This window comes from Gallus gallus, chromosome 13 (assembly GCF_016699485.2).
Source record: "Gallus gallus isolate bGalGal1 chromosome 13, bGalGal1.mat.broiler.GRCg7b, whole genome shotgun sequence".
In the NCBI taxonomy this organism is placed as follows: Eukaryota; Metazoa; Chordata; class Aves; order Galliformes; family Phasianidae; genus Gallus; species Gallus gallus.
In genome coordinates this window covers 232,884-250,148 of record NC_052544.1, presented here as the reverse complement: position 1 = coordinate 250,148, position 17,265 = coordinate 232,884, and the positions used below count along the sequence as shown (strand labels likewise).

General features: G+C 40.2%; 1 protein-coding gene across 4 annotated transcripts in view; it reads left to right on the top strand.

Annotated features, from left to right (window-relative positions):
* ANKHD1 (ankyrin repeat and KH domain containing 1) overlaps positions 1-17,265 on the top strand; it is a 100,503-nt gene that overhangs the window by 4,824 nt on the left and 78,414 nt on the right. For all 4 annotated transcript variants that reach the window (XM_015293510.4, NM_001204097.2, XM_040646875.2 and 1 more), the window contains exon 2: positions 10,336-10,489. In XM_015293510.4, the coding sequence (XP_015148996.2) occupies positions 10,336-10,489 (154 nt within the window). The remainder of the gene's footprint in view (positions 1-10,335; positions 10,490-17,265) is intronic.

Sequence of the window (17,265 nt, the reverse complement as noted above, 5' to 3'; positions counted from 1 at the left end):
CAAGTTTGATGTCATGTCCCTGGGGAGCCTGCTCCGTGCCCACCGCCCTCTGGTGCAGAGCCTTCTCCAGATTTCCTGACCATCTCCCATCACAGCTCTGTGCCAATTCCTCAGGTGCTGATTCTTGGGAATTCCTGGTAGTTGTCGCAGTTGCTTTGGCAGTCTGACCTGTGGTAACCAGAATCAATCTGTTTACTTGTAATTAATACTTCTTTTTCAGTATCACTTAAAAGTGAAATGATTTCTAACATTTCTTGCAGTATTCTGGTTTCCCTTCAGTGCAGCTTGACTCAGTTGACTACATGACCTAAGATAAGTGTCAGCAACCTTTTTAACGATAGCTGTAGAAAATAAATATGTGAAACACTACTATATAATTATATAAATATGCAGTGTGTCCCCTTGTGAAGACTTACCAAAATTTAGCAGAACATCTATATCTAGTTAGTGATTTGCACGTGGGTGCAAATTACTAGTTACTGTCTGGTGCCGGAGGAGAAGGGTTCATTTGGGCATTAGTGAAAAACAAGACTATAGCTGGCAAATGAAGAGACTTTGTGGGGCCACCCAGCTGCTCTCCCTTGAAATTGGCATTGGGATGCTCTCCTCGCTCCTGTCCTCGTCTCAGAAGATTCTGAGATAGAGCTGTGACGGCAGCAGGGTGATGCTGCTGCAACATTGTCCTGTGTTTAGAGGTCAAGCCATCCTTGTGATGTTCAGTTAAGAAAAGAGTAGGTGTGGAGGGAAGGGAAACAGGCGCCCCTTCTGTGCATGCATGTGGCCTGACCTTTACACCTAGGAGCAGCTACGTTACTGGCTTGACATGTTTGGTAAGGGAGTTCAGAACTGGGTTTTAGCCCCTGCAGGTGAGAAGGCTGTGTGGCTTTAATCTTAGTAGGTCATTTTGAGTTCTTGTAACATATGTGAAGATACTTCAGGAATATTAAGCTGTTGTTGTAGGAGAGCAGAAGTGACTTCCAAATTGAAATTGAGGAAAGTGTGACAGGTGAGTAAAGCAACTTTCCAAAGCTCATTTCTAAATCATAACTTCATGAAGCAGGTAAAATAACTTCATATGTTTGAGGACTATTTGCAGTACTCAGTGTGTAAGTTGAGTTCCAAAGCTGAAGCTTTAGTGATGTGCTTCATTTTTGCCTGTGTGGGTCCTTGTGGATGGGTGGATAACAGCTCAAGTGTACTAATGCATGTACTGTCTGAAGTCCTTTTTAAAGCTCATCTTCCTAACTGAGATGTCTGCTACCATAACAGTCCAGAAATTAGTGTTTTGTTCTAGTTATGTAAATTTAGGAATTTTTTGAAATGTTTTGGCTTGAGGGGCTATTTTTAATAGAAACTTTTTCATTGATACCTCATGACCATGGTCTTCTGTGATTAAAGTAAAGATCTAACTTCTTTTAACTTCTTTTAAACTTAATTTAACTTCTAAATAATAAAAATAATAAAAAAAACTGTTTTCTATGGCTGTGGTATAATACCACACTGCATCTGAACTAGAGGAGAATAGTGAGTAGAGGTGAATTAATATTTGTATTTAAGGATTCATTTCATTAGGGTGACATGCTTGTCTGAGCTATGAACTTTTGGTGCATGTCAGTAATAGATAGCTCTTTGTTCTATGTGTATTTTTTCTCCCTCTGGCAACTAGCTCTCTGTATTTGTTGTGGAGGTTTCATTTTGGGTATAGTCAGAGGGATGCTGAGCAAGTGAATTCTATGGAAGGAATGCACCATATTGGAGGATATTGTCTTCCTTTTACTCTTGCACCTCATTACTTTAATATTAGTTGAGAAAATACTGATTTTTTTTTTTAAGTTCTTAGGGATATTTTCAATAGAAATACTCAAAAACTTTCTCATTTTTATTATAGTATTCTGCATTTTCTGTTTAGATGTGCATGGAAAGCGTTATTACCAAAAATAAGAGGATTGGTCCTGTACTGAATCCGCTCTCTTAATTGCTTATCATGGACTGAGATCACTTATTTTTTGCTCTTCTCTTTTAGGAGAGATTTATGCAGCTTGTTTTTCAAACTGCTTTTTATCTTTAGCTCTTCCAGAGCCCCCCTACCCTGAAGCAGTGTTCTACACTGGGTGACGTTGCCCACGGTTGAATTACTGCGTTGTGTCTGTTGGAGTAGTAGGTGGGGATGAGCACCGGGTGGCTGGCTGTTCCCACCAAAAGGGATTTGGAAAGTTACTAAGCTGTGCCAGTCTACAGGAGAGGTGATTCACTGTTTGTCAAGTAAAAATGGGTGTTCTACTGCATGGTGAACGGTGTGCCAGCTGAAAAGTCCTTCTGAGTTTTTTTCTGGATGTTTTTTTTAATGTTTCCTAGGTATTAAGCTAGGAAACTAGACCCATGAGTTATTCTCATTTGCCTTCAGTAAAGCAGAGGGATTACTAATTAACTAAGAGTTTCCTCCAGGAAAATCCCTAACCCTGTTGAACTCTTCCCTTTCCAAATTCATGAATAAAATCTTAACATGGCTAGTAGGTGGTAAATCCACTGTTTGAATCTGAGTGAAAGGAGGAGATGAGCTGTTGGGGCTGAATGGTCTGTCCAATGTCATGGCATCCTCAGAGCTCACTGTTCTGCATGCATGTGCATTTGGTGTGATGAGATAGCATGGGGAAAGGGTGTCCATGAAATGGCTGCTTAACATCTTGGATTTGTTAGTTTAAGATCAATACTGTATATGGAATGTACACACTTTACTTGTTTTTCTGAAATAGTTACATTTCAAAGCCCTGTTACTGCCACCTGTGGAGTTTTCAGTGGAGTGTACTTTAGATATGTGGGATCTGTGCTGTGTTGTTCAATATGATAGATGTTTTAAATGGCTCTCTGATGGATCAGTAGTTACATGATAGTTTTTGCTGGTTTTGCAGTAGCAGAGAGCACACAAACTTGGAAAATGTCTGCCACTAGCTTCAGTTCTGAGAATGGAAGAAAGGCTAGCATGAATTTCAGTTTGATGTGAGCCTCTAGGTAACTTAACATTTAGTTATTTTAAATGTTGAGACTCCTCCCTGCCTGAAAGAGAGGTTGATGTGGGAATGGATTATCAGATTGTTAGACCAGGGTGTATTCATGGGATTCATATGTATGATTTTGAGTGCTGGCGCACTGTGCCCTTCTGGAGTGATGGCAGACCTGGAAAAGTCATCTACGTGTGATGTGTTTTTTTTAATTAAGCTTGTGTGTTGATATATGTAAGATGTTTCTTGAAGAGATGGCTCAGAACACTTGCTGTCTCAATGAGTGTGTGCTTTTACATCAGAATCATTGAATCACATAAACTATTTGCATGTTTTCTTCAATTCCAGACACTAAAACACTTGAGCAAGGAAGCCCAGGCTATGCTGAAACTGGAAATGTTTTAGATTGTGGTCAGTCAGAATATTGAGGGTGTAAACCTGTTGGTTCTTGGGTTGAGATGGGGAAAGAGGAGGGGCTATTTTTCTAATGGGTGCTTATCTGTTATAGCAGTAGATAAAATTGAACACTGAAAACATGACTTAGAGTGAGTTGAAACAGAACACATGAAAACAAGTAGTGCTTAGTATAAGTTCTCATTTCAGATAGCCTTCTTGTCTCCATTCGATCTTCGGTATGATGACTGTATGTGTCAATAACAGGCTCTTCGTTTACTGTGGATTTTGAATGGCTTTTGGTTTTGGTTCTGTAAATGGCAGCTCCTAGTTGCAAAAGGAGATTCTTCTGTGAATTAGGAAAACTTATTCATAATTGTTTCTTTTTATCAGACATTGACTGTGTGGTTGCTGCTTTTTTTTTTTTTTTGAAGTGACTGAAAAGACCAGCACTTTCTGTAATAAAACTCTTCTAACATTGCCTGCCTTGTACCAAGAGGATGCAACTGTGGAACTATGAGTATAGTTGTGTGTTGGGGCAGCTGTTGTGTTTTAATAAAAATGAATTGCAGATTTCTTGTTTGTGGACAACTTTGTCCAGATGCTGAGGGATGATATGTGATACAGTGTAGTCTGTAGTATCTAAAGCTACTTAAATTGGCATGGTATAAGCTAGTGCCTGTGGATTGCTTAAGAGAGATATTGGGTAAGTGGTTAAATTTGCCTGGATCTTTTGACAAACACTTGGTCATGAATCCTGCTTTTGCATTTTCTGTTAGTATTAACAGAAGGAAATGGGAACCCTAAGATGATTAATCTCTGGCATGGGAGAGTAGTCTCACATAACCTTAACTTTTATTTATTCCTTCATGTGCGTGTTTCAGATACTAGCTATAACTGTGAGAATTGCCTAGTTCCTTGGGGTGCTGGGCTTGAGGTCCTTGGCTAGAGCTGACTTGCCGGAGAGGAGCTGCTGAGGGGTGTCAGGCCTGCCTTGCTGCTGCTGAAGCACCCACCACCTCAGGCCTTCTCTGTGGCCACAGGTGAATGCCATCATCATTTGGTATGTGCCAGCACAGGAGTACACCACACAGTTTTATGTGCAGATGTCTGACTTCAAGACCATACTTTGTGTCCAGTGTGGTAGCCTTGTGTTCACCCTTGTGTTACCTTTGTAGCAGCATTTGCAAAATGAATTGCTGTTTTGAAATAAGATTAGGGCCCAGCTCCCATAGCTGCTTGCATCATTATTGAATAACTGCTGAATACATGTTGGAATAGAGGCTGTCTTTTAGATAGTTCAGATGTAGTTTAGTAAACTTTCTACTGTATTTGGAGTTAAATGGATTTGAGCCATCTGACTTGCTGTCAGCAAAAGCAACTCTTTGCAGAGCTCAGGTGGTTTGCAGGTACTAGCAGCTCCCCTGAAACTTGGGGTCAGACAGTTACCAGGGTTGTAGCCTCAGGAGGAGCTAGCGTGTTTTGGTGGCTTGCTCTTCCCAGAAGAGGGATGTTCCAGCTCCTAAAACACTGTCTTTGTAAGCTGGAAATTCAGTAGAGTGGTAGAAAACTACCAGCTCCCTCTTTTCTCTGAGTTTTCTGCCATTTTAGTGTTACATCATCTCATGAGGATGTGTTTGATATCCTCACTTGTCATAGGATGAGCAATGGAAATGATGTTTCAGCCACGCTGGGCTTTCTCTGCTGATGTGATATCTCCAAGTACGTGGTAACTGCTGAGTGCTGGCAGTAGCCCTAGTAAGCATGAGATCCAGAACTGGAAGATGTGTGGTGATTAATAGATTTTAGTGACTTAAATTTTCTTGAACTGTTTTAAATAAGAAACAGCCTTCCAAATTTACAGTTCAAGCCTTTTAACAGAGATGGTGTATCTCTGTAATTATGACTGAATTGTCATTTACAGTGGGGTTTAAATGGGGTACTGACTCTGAAGTGTTCTTTCCCTTAGCTTTGAAGTGCCAAGGGAAGGTGGCATACTGAGGTCCCCCCGGGAAGTTCTGTGAAAATGTGTGTTCCTGTATGCTTTTGTCTTTTAACCCTTCTCTTGAGAATGAAATAGTAGTGCCAAGATTATACTTCAATATAGATGTAAGAATATTTGACTGAAGTTTGAGTTTTGAGGGATTTTGATATATTGAGTTTTGAGGGATTGGTGTTCAGAAGTACTGCTTATAGCAGAGCTAAACAAGGCCTGGTACTGTGTGCGGTCTGCCCCAGGACTGGGAATGGAGCTCCTCGTGCCAGCCTTGCACTTTGCTGTCTCCTTGGGCTGATTATTTTCAGTAATTTTGAAGCTGACGTTCTTTAAATGTGGAATTCAGAGGTGTTTTGTGTCAAATTTGAAATACCACAATGCTAGAGAATTAGTTTGTATCTACTGTCTTACCAGTACTCCTAGGGTCTTTAAGTAGGAATGGTGATAAAGTAGTAGTCAGATATTGGCATTCAGTGCAATAAAGAACATGGCAGTGTAAACGGAGGGGTAGGGTTTATTAAACAAAATGACAGTATATTCCTAGTTTGATTCTTATACAGTGCTGTATGTCTTAATTATGGAATGAAAATAGTTTAAATGTAGATGGTCTGTTTCCACTTTGTAACCATGAACTTTCAGCCTGAGATACAGGCTTTCCGAAAGAAGCTGGGTCCCTGTGTATGTCAAGATTTATTTGAGCCACATCCAAATGGAATTGGAAGAAATAACTAGGAAGGGTTACCCAATTCAGAAACTGGGTAGTAATTTATTGGCATTGTTATGTTGCTTGAGGGTCTACAGCCCTGCAGGTACTCCAAGTGCAGGGCATGGAGGCCTGGCTCCACAGGAGTGTTCGTTGCTCACTGCCTATCTGAGAAACTCAAGTTCTGGGAAGTGATTTCCTAGCAGCTTTGCCCTACCTATTGACTGTCTTTATCAAGATGCTCTTCCAGAAGCAGTGGTTTGGCACGCAGGAAAGGAGGAGATGGAGTGAGCAGTCCTTGTGTCTGTCCTTGTGTGCCGAGGAGAAGGGATGGTGTGGGTGTGGCTGCAGCAGGAAGTGTTCCCATCACTGGTCCGTCCTGTCAGGAGCAAGCTGGTGGGAGCAGTCCAAGCTAGTCTGGGAAAGTACTGCTTTTGTCAGTAATCTGCAACAAAAGAAATAATAATTTCAATGCAGCATAGAAAAGATCAGTTTAGACTTGAAAATAGAAATGTGTTCCTAACCTTACATGCCTTTGCCAATCTTAGAAGAATGGCTAATGTTATTTTTGATGTTAGCACTTGCCAAGTTGCTTTTACATACCTCTGACCCAGGGTGAACTCACTCGTGGTATTAACATATAAATACTGTTGGAGCTGAGTCCAGATATCCGTGAGTGTGCCTGGGGCGGGGAGGACCCCGTGGTGTAACTGGATCTGCAGAGTTGAGGGATTGCTGCAGCCCTTGGCCTGATGTCAGACAAGCCCTTCGTTCCCCTGGGTGAGGTGTAGTGCTGCAGCAGTGCTCAGGTCCCACACAGTGTGTTGGGAGTGTTATTAGGAGTCATTCCTGCTCATAATTAGTTAGTTTGGGAATTGGAGTGATGTCTTGAGTATATGTATTCGTGATGAGCCTTACCAAGTAAGACGCTTATCAACTGCAACTCGCAAAATAATCCAAAAATAGCACAGTAACCAGTGACTCTTTAACTTTGCTACAGATCTGTTTTGGACAGTGTACCTAAACTTTGCAATGTGAGCACTGTAATAAAGTGAAATTTATTTGGTTATGGTTTTTGTTGTTATATATTTGATATTGTTTGGTTGTTATGTGATCATCACAGGTTGCTTTCATTCACAAGTGGCATCTTGTTGATGAGGGCATTTCTTACTCTGCTGTTAGTGAGAAGGTGTTCTTCCCCTGTACAATGTCTGTGTGAGATACTACAGCTGCAGAAATGTCAGCCATTGATTGGCAATGGCGTGAATGCTTTAACATGTCATGTGAGGAATTTCTCTGTTTTCAGAGTCGAGATATGTTTGTACTCTGGATATGTTATTAAGCACTTATTAAAAAAATCAGAACAAAAGCTAACAGTTGGTGCTGGTATGAGCCTTTGCCTAGGGTGCTGTCAGGCTGTGTAGAGGCTGAAGGGTAAGCTTGTCAGAAGGCAGTCTGAAAGTTTCTGGAGTAGTTGTTGTTCTGACGTGTGGTCACATTTTCACACCTTTTGGTACATTTTCAAAAGGGGAGAGGGTTACTACTATATTTAGCAGTATAATTGGAAAGGGAAAAAAAACCAAAACACTGATAGTTACAATGCAGTACAGCTTCTTATGTGGAGTCCTCTGCTATGTACAGTGGGCAGTCACTTGTAATACATGGTGGTATTTTTCTACCAGTCAGTAGGTTGTGTGTGTTGTGGCAGTAGGAGTAATATTTCTGGCACACTGTGGAAGCAGAGTTCCCTGTGTAGTCTTAGGGGAGAATAATGAAATACCCTGAAGTGCTCCTGTAGATAATTGCCAATATTTTCCCTGAGATACCTTTGCTTCAGACCTTATTCCAGCAGGGAGTGCTTACATGGACCAGATGAACATAACCCACAATGTGAATTCTGCAGAGGGGAGTTTTGGTGCAGGGATACATGTCATGAGCCAGTAGTGTGCACTTGCAGCCCAGAAGGCCAATGGTATCTTGGGTTTCATCAGCAGAGGGGTGGCAGCAGGGTGAGGGATGGGATTGACCTCCCTCTGCTCTGCCCTCATGAGCACCCATCTGGAGTACTGTGTCCAAGTGTGGGGCCCCCAGCACAGGTAAGATGTGGAGCTGTTGGAGAGGGTCCAGAGGAGGGCCACAGAGATGATCTAGGGGCTGGAGCACCTCACCTAGGAAGACAGGCTGAAGGAACTGACCTTGTTCAGCCTAGAAAAGAGAACGTTGCAGAGAGGCCTCAGTACAGCCTTCCAGTATTTTAGGTGAGCTTAGAGATGTGAGGGAAACTCAATTTTTATATGGATAGATAGTGATAGGACAAGGGGAAGTAGTTTTAAACTAAAAGAAGGGATATTTAGATTAGATGTCAGGGGGAAGATTTTAACTGAGAAAGTGATGAGGTGCTGGAACAGGTTGCGCAGAGAGGTTGTGGATGCCCTGTCCTTATAAGTGTTTAAAGCCAGGATGGATGGGGTCCTGGGTAATGTGATCTAGTACTCCATGTAGTGGCTGGCAACCCTGCATGTGGCAGGAGGGTTCATCAGGTTCCAACCTGATGATCCTCGAGATCCCTTCCACCCCAAGCCATTCTGTGATTTCTGTGATTTTATTCTATGATTTCTATGATTTTTTGCTGTGTACATCTTTCTTTGCAGTAAAAATGTTTATCACTGGTTCAGGTTTATTAATTTTCTGCTTTTCTTGCCTCTTGGCTCTTAATTAACAGTGGCCATTCTCTTAGTTTTAAGACTTTTGTGTCTTGTCTGCATTAACTTAGAAGTCTTGCTGCTTAAAGCTGTAAGTCTTAGCCTGCTGTCTTACCTTTAATTTTTGTGTGTGGACATACCAGGTACAATATACCTGTAAGACAGGCAACATTGTGCAGATGCGGGACTAACAACCTGTATTCCTGAAAGCTACTCTTACTACCTCCTTCAGTGAATACAAAGCTCATTGTATTCACGTGTGAACATTGTATTGCACTGGGCACCTGCTGATGGGGGATAATGTTATGGGACATTTACATATTAAAAAGGGAGAGACATTAACGCAGGTGATCTTGAATTGCAGTGTTACATGTAGCTGTCCAGACTCACGAACGCCCTTCATACAATAGGGCATTTTACTGAGCTTGTTGTTGGGCTTGATTTAATTTTTGAAGCATGAACTACACATTTCCTGAAGCGTTATGTGATAACACTGAATGTGGTGGTAGCTTGCTGCTGGTATGAAAGAGATGGTGGAAAGAATTAGGGGAAAACAGAGGAAGGAAGATAGGATTGGGATGTAAAGTGAGAAAGAACAGCAACTTGTATGTCTCATTTCTGAGGGATACTGAAGGCACCAATAGTATTGAATGGGTAATTATGAAATGATGTCCGTGTTTTCATTTTAAAATATCGCTGAAAATAGAATGAGTTTTGTCTGCACTTGAGACACATTCTGAAATGTAGTTCTGTTCTCATTAGAGTATGAGTCAGGTATCCTCCTTGTTTACGCTGACAAGCTGTCCTAAAACTACAGTGTGTTATGTTGAGTAATTCCATGAGCTTGTATTTTGAGATCACGTGGACTAGTAGTGGGACAGCATTATTGCTGCTTCGTTGGAGTGCCTGCTTGCTTAATTGTTCTACATATCTGATCTGGTCTAGGAAACATTGATGACTGGGGTAATATTAAGTGCCAGTGTGGAAACAATTGTTCTGGTTTGAATTGTCGTTGACTATCTTGTTTCTACTCAAAACAAAGAAAATCCTTGTGCTACATTAGTTGAAATAATATTTTAAAAGAGAACTGAAAGGTATTTTGGGAAATCAGTATAGCTGAGCCTTTCTGAAAGCCAGGGATGGACCCAATGAAGTCATTACTGATGGCTGTTTTCTGTAATAACAAAGTGCACTTCTGGCACCTTTGTCACCAGAACTTCTTGTGGCAATCTGTTCTGGTGGTTAATTGCAAACATCCAGAATGTTTATTTTCAGTATTTAATTTGAGTTGGTCTTGCAGTAGTTTCAGCTCTTGTCAGTTATTATTTTTTAGGATGAGCTGTTTTTCGTGCAGAGTTCTTTACTTTAGCATTTCATCTACTTTTCTAGTGAGTTGACTAGATAACTTTTAAGGTTCTATCTAATAATCTGTACATTTAAAGTATTATGATATTACAGTTCAATTTGTTTATGTTTTGTAATTTCTAGATTTATTATAAAATGTCAAAAATGGTAAAACTGTTTATCTAACTTGTCAAACAGGTTGAGTCATTTATTTTGGACCAAGAAGATCTTGATAACCCTGTACTTAAAACCACATCAGAGTTGTTCTTATCGGGTGCTGCAGAAGGTGCGGACTTGAGAGCTGTGGATCCAGAAACACAAGCAAGACTAGAAGCCTTACTGGAGGCAGCAGGTACTTTATTTGTATAGTATTTTATTTTTTTCTGAAACTAACTTGCACACAGATCTGACAACCTGTACGTTTTGACCCTACTGAAGTCCAGAAACTTACTGTGATGATGTGAAGCTGAGTGTAACAATAAGCTCATAATTCTTACAGGTGCTGAGGGTTTCTTGGTTCACTGTTTCTGTATGCATAAGGTTAGAAAGGTTCATTTGAATTAAGTGGAATTTCACTGACCAGCCTTAGGAAATAGATAAAGTAGTATTTATTTGCAAGTGTTTAGGCATAAAGCTATCTACAGTCTTAAAGAGGAACTTCAGGCTGAGGAAACAAAGGGAACAAGGGACTTGCTTTGCATTTGGAATGTAAAAATGATTATATACCTTTTTGTCAGCAGAAAATTGCAGCACCTTAATTAAAGGTCGACCTCTAAAATTAATCCAACTGGGTGTAACTGTTGTGGATCAAACTTTGCTTTGCAGGGAAGATAGAATATATCTTGGATTTTCTGGACACTCAAGAATATTTGTGTAATGGATCCCTTTTTTCATTTGATGAAAATCAGTTACAGTTCCTCTCAGGTGCCTGGTGGCTGATGTGTCCTAAAAGCTACTGCTAGCTTCATAAATTGTCAGTGCAGATAGCTGATGTAAGCTGGTGTTGTAAGCACATACTTCAACTACCCTCACACGTTACTCTAAGGTTACATCTCAGTTTGCAGTGGCCAAAATGATTTCACATTTTTTAAGATACATAGAATGTATCATTGCTTTTTATTCTGTGAGACTGCTTCATTTAGATTTCTAAATAGCAGTTTGCTGCTTGTCCACAGGATTAGACTATTCATTTTTTATCTGAGTGCCATGCTTTGATTTCCCATAATACTTGATGTAGAGATGTAGACAATGGACAGAACAGAAGAATAAACTTGTTGGAGGGCTTTTTGTTGGCTCCATCTCCTTCTCAAATAGACAGGACAAAATTCAAGCCAGCTGATCAGTTGATGAGTGTGTGAGGTTGAAAGACCAAAAGCACTCATGAAGAAGTCCACCAGTTAAGAATTTCTTGCCTGTACCACTGTGAATTTGAACAATGAAAATATCTGAACACTAAAAATAGCAGGAGAAAACACTGAGAACCTAGTAGCTTATTGATTAAAGCTGTGCATTGAAGATGACTGGAAAATAAGCTTGTGCTTCTGGGAGATGTCATTTGTTTTTACAGGGGTTTGCATTGATCTTGGTGATATGGCTGAAAATACCCTTCCAAGCTTTAAGTAAGGTGTTTAGGCACAACAAACAAAATAGCTTACTGCTGTGATTTTTTTTTTTGTATCGTTTTGCAATTTTACAGTGAAGGCAATTTCTGTTGTCACTGTAGTCACATTTTAGTCATATTTTATTTCCCAACAGTAAGTATAGCTCACAAAAAGTAGATGACAGCACTGCTGCTAGAACAGGTAGTTTAGTTCCAATTTGTCTGATGTTGTTTCCAGGGTTTTTGGCCTTTATTGCTGTGATTCTTATCACCTTTGTGAGGCTTGATCCTAACTTGAAACAAGAAGGACAGGTGGTCATGCATATGGTATCTCAGATTTGAGTGTTTTTCAGATGGCAGGGTTCATGGATGTGTCCTTAGGATCTTAAGTTTGACTTGCAAAACTAGTTCTGCTTATTCTTCCAGAATTCCTTAATGCTCAGATCTCACATGAATGTCGGTTGTTAACTATGGGAAGTAAGTAGTAGCTGCAGCCAGGTGAAATGTTCTTTTTCAAGTCACTTACACAGGAGTTTGGTTTTTTCCCCCCCATCCATTCCATCCTTCTTACTACAAATTGTGTGTGGTTTTTGTAGCTGTTTTGATTTAAGAACTGATTAGGCCTGTGTATGGAGATGTAGAGGTCTTGAGTTTAGTTGAGCTGCCTAAAAGTGTTTCTATGTATTGTATTTACTGATCCTAATAACTTAGTTTATTTCTTCAGTTTCTCTTTTCAAGATGACTTAACATCTGGAAACACATAATATTTTGAGTGGCAACAGCTTTAACTACAATTTGTAGTGTGAGGGCTATGTTTAATTCCTTTTTGTTAAAACAAAGCAGCAAATGCACACACATGTGAATGCATGCTGGCAAACAGCAGTTACATTTGCTAGGGCCTCCAAAAACCTGATTCATTATGTTCAATTTCAACAATGAAGCTTCCTTTTGTAATCTGCTTATGCAAAGCATAGGCACTTCGTTAATGAAAATCCATCTTTAAAGAAAATTTTTTTGAGAAACAAACTCAATGAACTAGCTTTAAATTCTGAAATCTGAGAGAGACCTTATTGTTCTAAAGTTATACATTTGTTTTCATTTTCAGGAAAAGCAAGTGAATCCAGTTGTTTGGGAAGCTCTTCTAAGCAAGCCAAGGGTTCTGCGCATCTGCAGTTTTGACTGCTAGTAGCAAGGAAGGGACTTATAGTTGAAGTGAACCTATGGAAAGAGATCACTGTTTGGAGATGTTTCAGTTTTTCAGACTGTAATTAAACTGATTCTTTGTATTCTGATGCTAGATTCATGTTCTGAAACATTCAGCTCTACTGCTAATTAGGGCAATGATGATCTCTTAAAATAATATTTCAGCTCTAAAGAATTATGCTTCTTTTGTGGACTTCCACAAGGTTGCATATTAAATTTCTTTTTTTTAGAGATGATAGTTGGCAGCTGGGTGATGAAAACTCTTTGCTGCTGTGAATGGATGGGTGCAGGAGTCCTTTACCCTCTTCAATCCATCCTAGTAACTAAGGAGGAACAGAACTCCTGCTTTTGGTGGATTCCTCAGTGGTCCCTAGGCATGTTTTCTTAGAAGGGCAAACTAATCCCCAAAATAAGAGCTGGGCAGATAAAAGCTGGTTTGTGTTCTGGTCCCTCCTTTTATAGGTATCAGGAAAGGGAAATGACTTGCTTATGTAGTGCAGTGCTCTTGAGGGGGAGTACAAGTTTGTCCTTAAAGAGAGGGATACTGGTTGAGTAGAGTTCCTTGTTGCCTGTTTGGTGTATTCTGTATCTGAAACATGGAACACCATGGGAAGTTTTAAAACATCAAAATGCCAATCCCTGCAGTTGAAGTATTACGTTCATAGTGTTTCAGTATGGTATCGCTGAGCTTTTTGGGAAGCAGCATAAAATGCTCCTGAAAGGTTTAGTAGCTTGAGGAAATAGCCTTTCGTGCCTGTGTGCTTCACAGTGGACCTTTTAGTCATGTTCTCTATTGTTCCGAATTTTGAAGCATCAGAAAGAGATGCAGAAGAAAGTGGAAAATATATAGTATATATATTTTTTCCTAGTGTTAGAGTGCTTTCTATTCCTGTGAGTTATCAGAACTCAACTAACTGTATTCAAGGAGACAAAACTAACTGCCCCTTGCCAGCTTGGTGTCTACTTGGCACATACTCTTCATGCTGGGATGGTGCTGGGGTCCTGGCTGCAGGTACAATGGTGCTTCTGGTGTAGGACTTGTGAGTACAGGTTTGCTCAGGGTTTGTAATAGGCTTGTGTTGGAAAATGGCTTGTATGCAAATCCGAAGGAGGCCATGAAGGTGATGGAAATGTATCTCCTATGGAGAAAGGCTGAGGGAGCTGGACTTGTTCAGCCTCGAGAAGAGAAGGCTTTGGGGAGACCTCATTGCAGCCTTTGAGTACATGCAGGGAACTTGTAATCAGGATGGAGAAAGACTTTTTACATGGGCAGACAGTGATAGAACAGGAGAGAATGGTTTTGATCTAAAAGGTGGAGATTTAACTTAGAAGGTAGGAATTGGCTGTGCTGCCCCATCCCTGGAGGTACTCCAGGCCATGGATGGGCCCTGAGCTGGGGAGGGGACAGACAACCCATGGCAGAGGTGGGGCTTGGGGGCTCTAAGGACCCTTCCAACCCAACCGTTCTGTGATTACATGATTGACTTCTTCAGAAATCCTACTGTTAGTTACAGAGAGGCTTGTGAGGAAGGTCAGAGTAATTTGGAGAGGGAACATCTTCAGACAAAGGTTTGCTTAATGTAACAGATGTAAGTAGTCCATCCTTATGCTCTAACGGGCAGAGTTGTATTTCAACAGAAAAGAAGGATGTCTGGATATGACTAAAGGTGACTAGAGACCCTCATGTAAATGAAGTTTTAGTGTGCTTGAGACTTTGGGAGATAAAATGTAATGTAATTCTATTTAAATAAATGGTCAGAGAGAAATCTGTGTTTTCTTTTATATTTTTTTTCCCCACAAATGTCTGTTAATACAACAGGTGTGCCTTTACAAGAGGCAGTGGACACACATTGCAACACAGCCTCTGACTGTCCAGCAGCATTGCTGTGCTGTGTGGGTGGCAGAGTGCTGGCACAGTGGCAGGAGACACTGGGGGGGTCTCCTCCTAGAAGATCTCCGAAGCTGAATGGATGCAGTGCTGGACACCCTGCTCTGGATGGCTCTACTGTGGCATGGCTTGGCCCGGTGGACCCAGAGGTCCCCACCAGCCTCAGCCATGCCGTAGTTCTGTAGAATCTTAGTAGTTGATTTGGAAATGGGAGCCTGACGCTTCCATTTGAAAAGCCAGTAGGATGAAGGGGAAGGAGGTGAGAGAAGCAGGTTGTATATTCTGGAACTGGGGACAGCAAAAAGTAGAAGTAATTGGCAACTTAGTGGAAATGCAGAACACAGGTCAAAATGTGAATGGGCCTGGACAAAGTATGCCTGCTTTAGGGTAAACTGAAAGGGAGATTCAGCAACTGTGTAATTTAATGCTTTTCAGTGTCTAAATATATATCTGTATACCCACTAGCTATACTATCAACCAAAACTGCTTTTTGTGATGTGAACAAAATCATTCATCATTCACTAACGTCACTTTTTCCTATAAAACGGGTTTAAAGAAGAAAGAACTTTTCCTCCAACATTAGAGGACTTGAATGTGACTAAACGGATTTGAGTTCCAGCACTATGGGAGAGTGTGCTGTGGTCTAAGAAAAATTTAAAAGATTCATGGCCTGCTTTCATCTTGCATCCTTGTCACTTTGGAAAGTGTTGGAGACTGAGGGGGGTACATTCTCTGTTCGTATTTATAGTAAAAGATTTCTATTTGAACCTGGTGTTTCTTTTCTGGGGGTTGATGAGTAACTTAGCTGTGATTTTAAATGGAGCTGTACATCTCATACATTAGAAGCTTAATGTTTAACGAGTTATCGAAGTTCAACCCCAAACTGTAGAAGTTGCAGATTGGGAGCTGTGGGAGGCATGGAAGATTCATTCATGTTTATCAATTTGATGGCTGCAATTATATGCTTGTGGAATGTAGTGAATACCTTCCTGGATTTTTTTCAGTATTATTGACTCAAAAAAAAAAAAAAAAAAAAGTGGGGTTATTATTAGGGGAATGTAAGAGAGGAGTGCTGGAACTGGAGCAAAGATTAAGCCTTTCTATTGAGTCGTGTCAGTAACAAATATGAAGCATGTTCAGGCTTCCTCAGCACAGCAAAAGTCTCACCTTAGTTTGAGCCACTGTTCTTACTGAATGGTTGTTTTTAAACCAAGGAAGCCTTTTTACCTCAATTTGCTCAATTTGAAATACTTGTGTTATGTGGACATGGTATATGTATCAAATAAGCAAAACAATTTTCATTAGTAGGCTTCATTCTAGGAACTTATTTATAAGTCAGGGCTGTGCTACTGCTTAAATCACCAGTGTTTTGTAACTGGAATGCTTTTGCCTTTTGAGACATTGGCACATTACAGTGACTTGCTCATTTTCTTTCTTCACCATCTAAAGATTCAGAATGGGAAGGAATATATGGTATGTGAAACCTACAGATGTGTTGTGCTTTTGAATAAGTTGGATAAACTATCTGAGTTTTATGCATGTAGTTATTAATATTATGTTTTGCTAAGGTTTTGCATGATTGAAATACTTTTTTTCTAATCTTAGTCATTTGGATTAGAAAAAATTGAGTCTAATCCTGCTTTTGAAAAATTAACTTCCATACTTGTAAAGTGTTTTGAAGTGTACGGACTTCTCATTTATGTGGTTCTTTTTCAGCTGGATTTTGTTGTGAAGAACAGTTTAGTTTTAACACTTAAACTGATGCTTCTAGGTATCAAACAGTTCTCAGATCAAATATGGTAACTTAATGTTTTTGGGTTTCTTTTCTTCAACAGAGATAATTCCAGGATTTTAACTTTTCCTCGACAGGCTATGGTGGGAGGGGAAGACCAGATGATCAGTATTAAAACTGACTAGAGTACTGCTCAATCTCTTTAGTTAGTTACTTGAGTGTCAGTGGTCAGTGCTAATTAGATAGTGCTTTGTTACTATACTGTAAACAATTATGCAGTTCTCATTTTTGCAAGGTTTTTTTTCCTAGATTTATTTTTTAGTAACTCAACTTTTCCCTTGTTTTACTTTTGCTATATTTTATTTTTTTTTATATATGATGGATTCTTCTGCAAGGCAAATTCCCCTTCACTCTCATCTTAAATACAGGGATATTTCTGAATAAAAGCCTTTTCCAGTTGGTATTATTTCTAGAGTGTGTTAGGTTAGTGCTTCAAGTAGCCTCAGCCAGAGCTCAAAAGCAGGGACAGTTCAGGCAGGAGAAAAGAGCCAGTGCTCTATTGACAGTCCTCCTTGGCGTGTGAATTGAATTGGAGTTTAGCCCGTACTGAATGGAAATCCCGTGTGTCCTTCCTTCACTAATCAGGTGGAAATGCCCTATTCAGGCTTTGCAGTGGGGAAAAGCTTACATTGGGCCTTGTGTGGC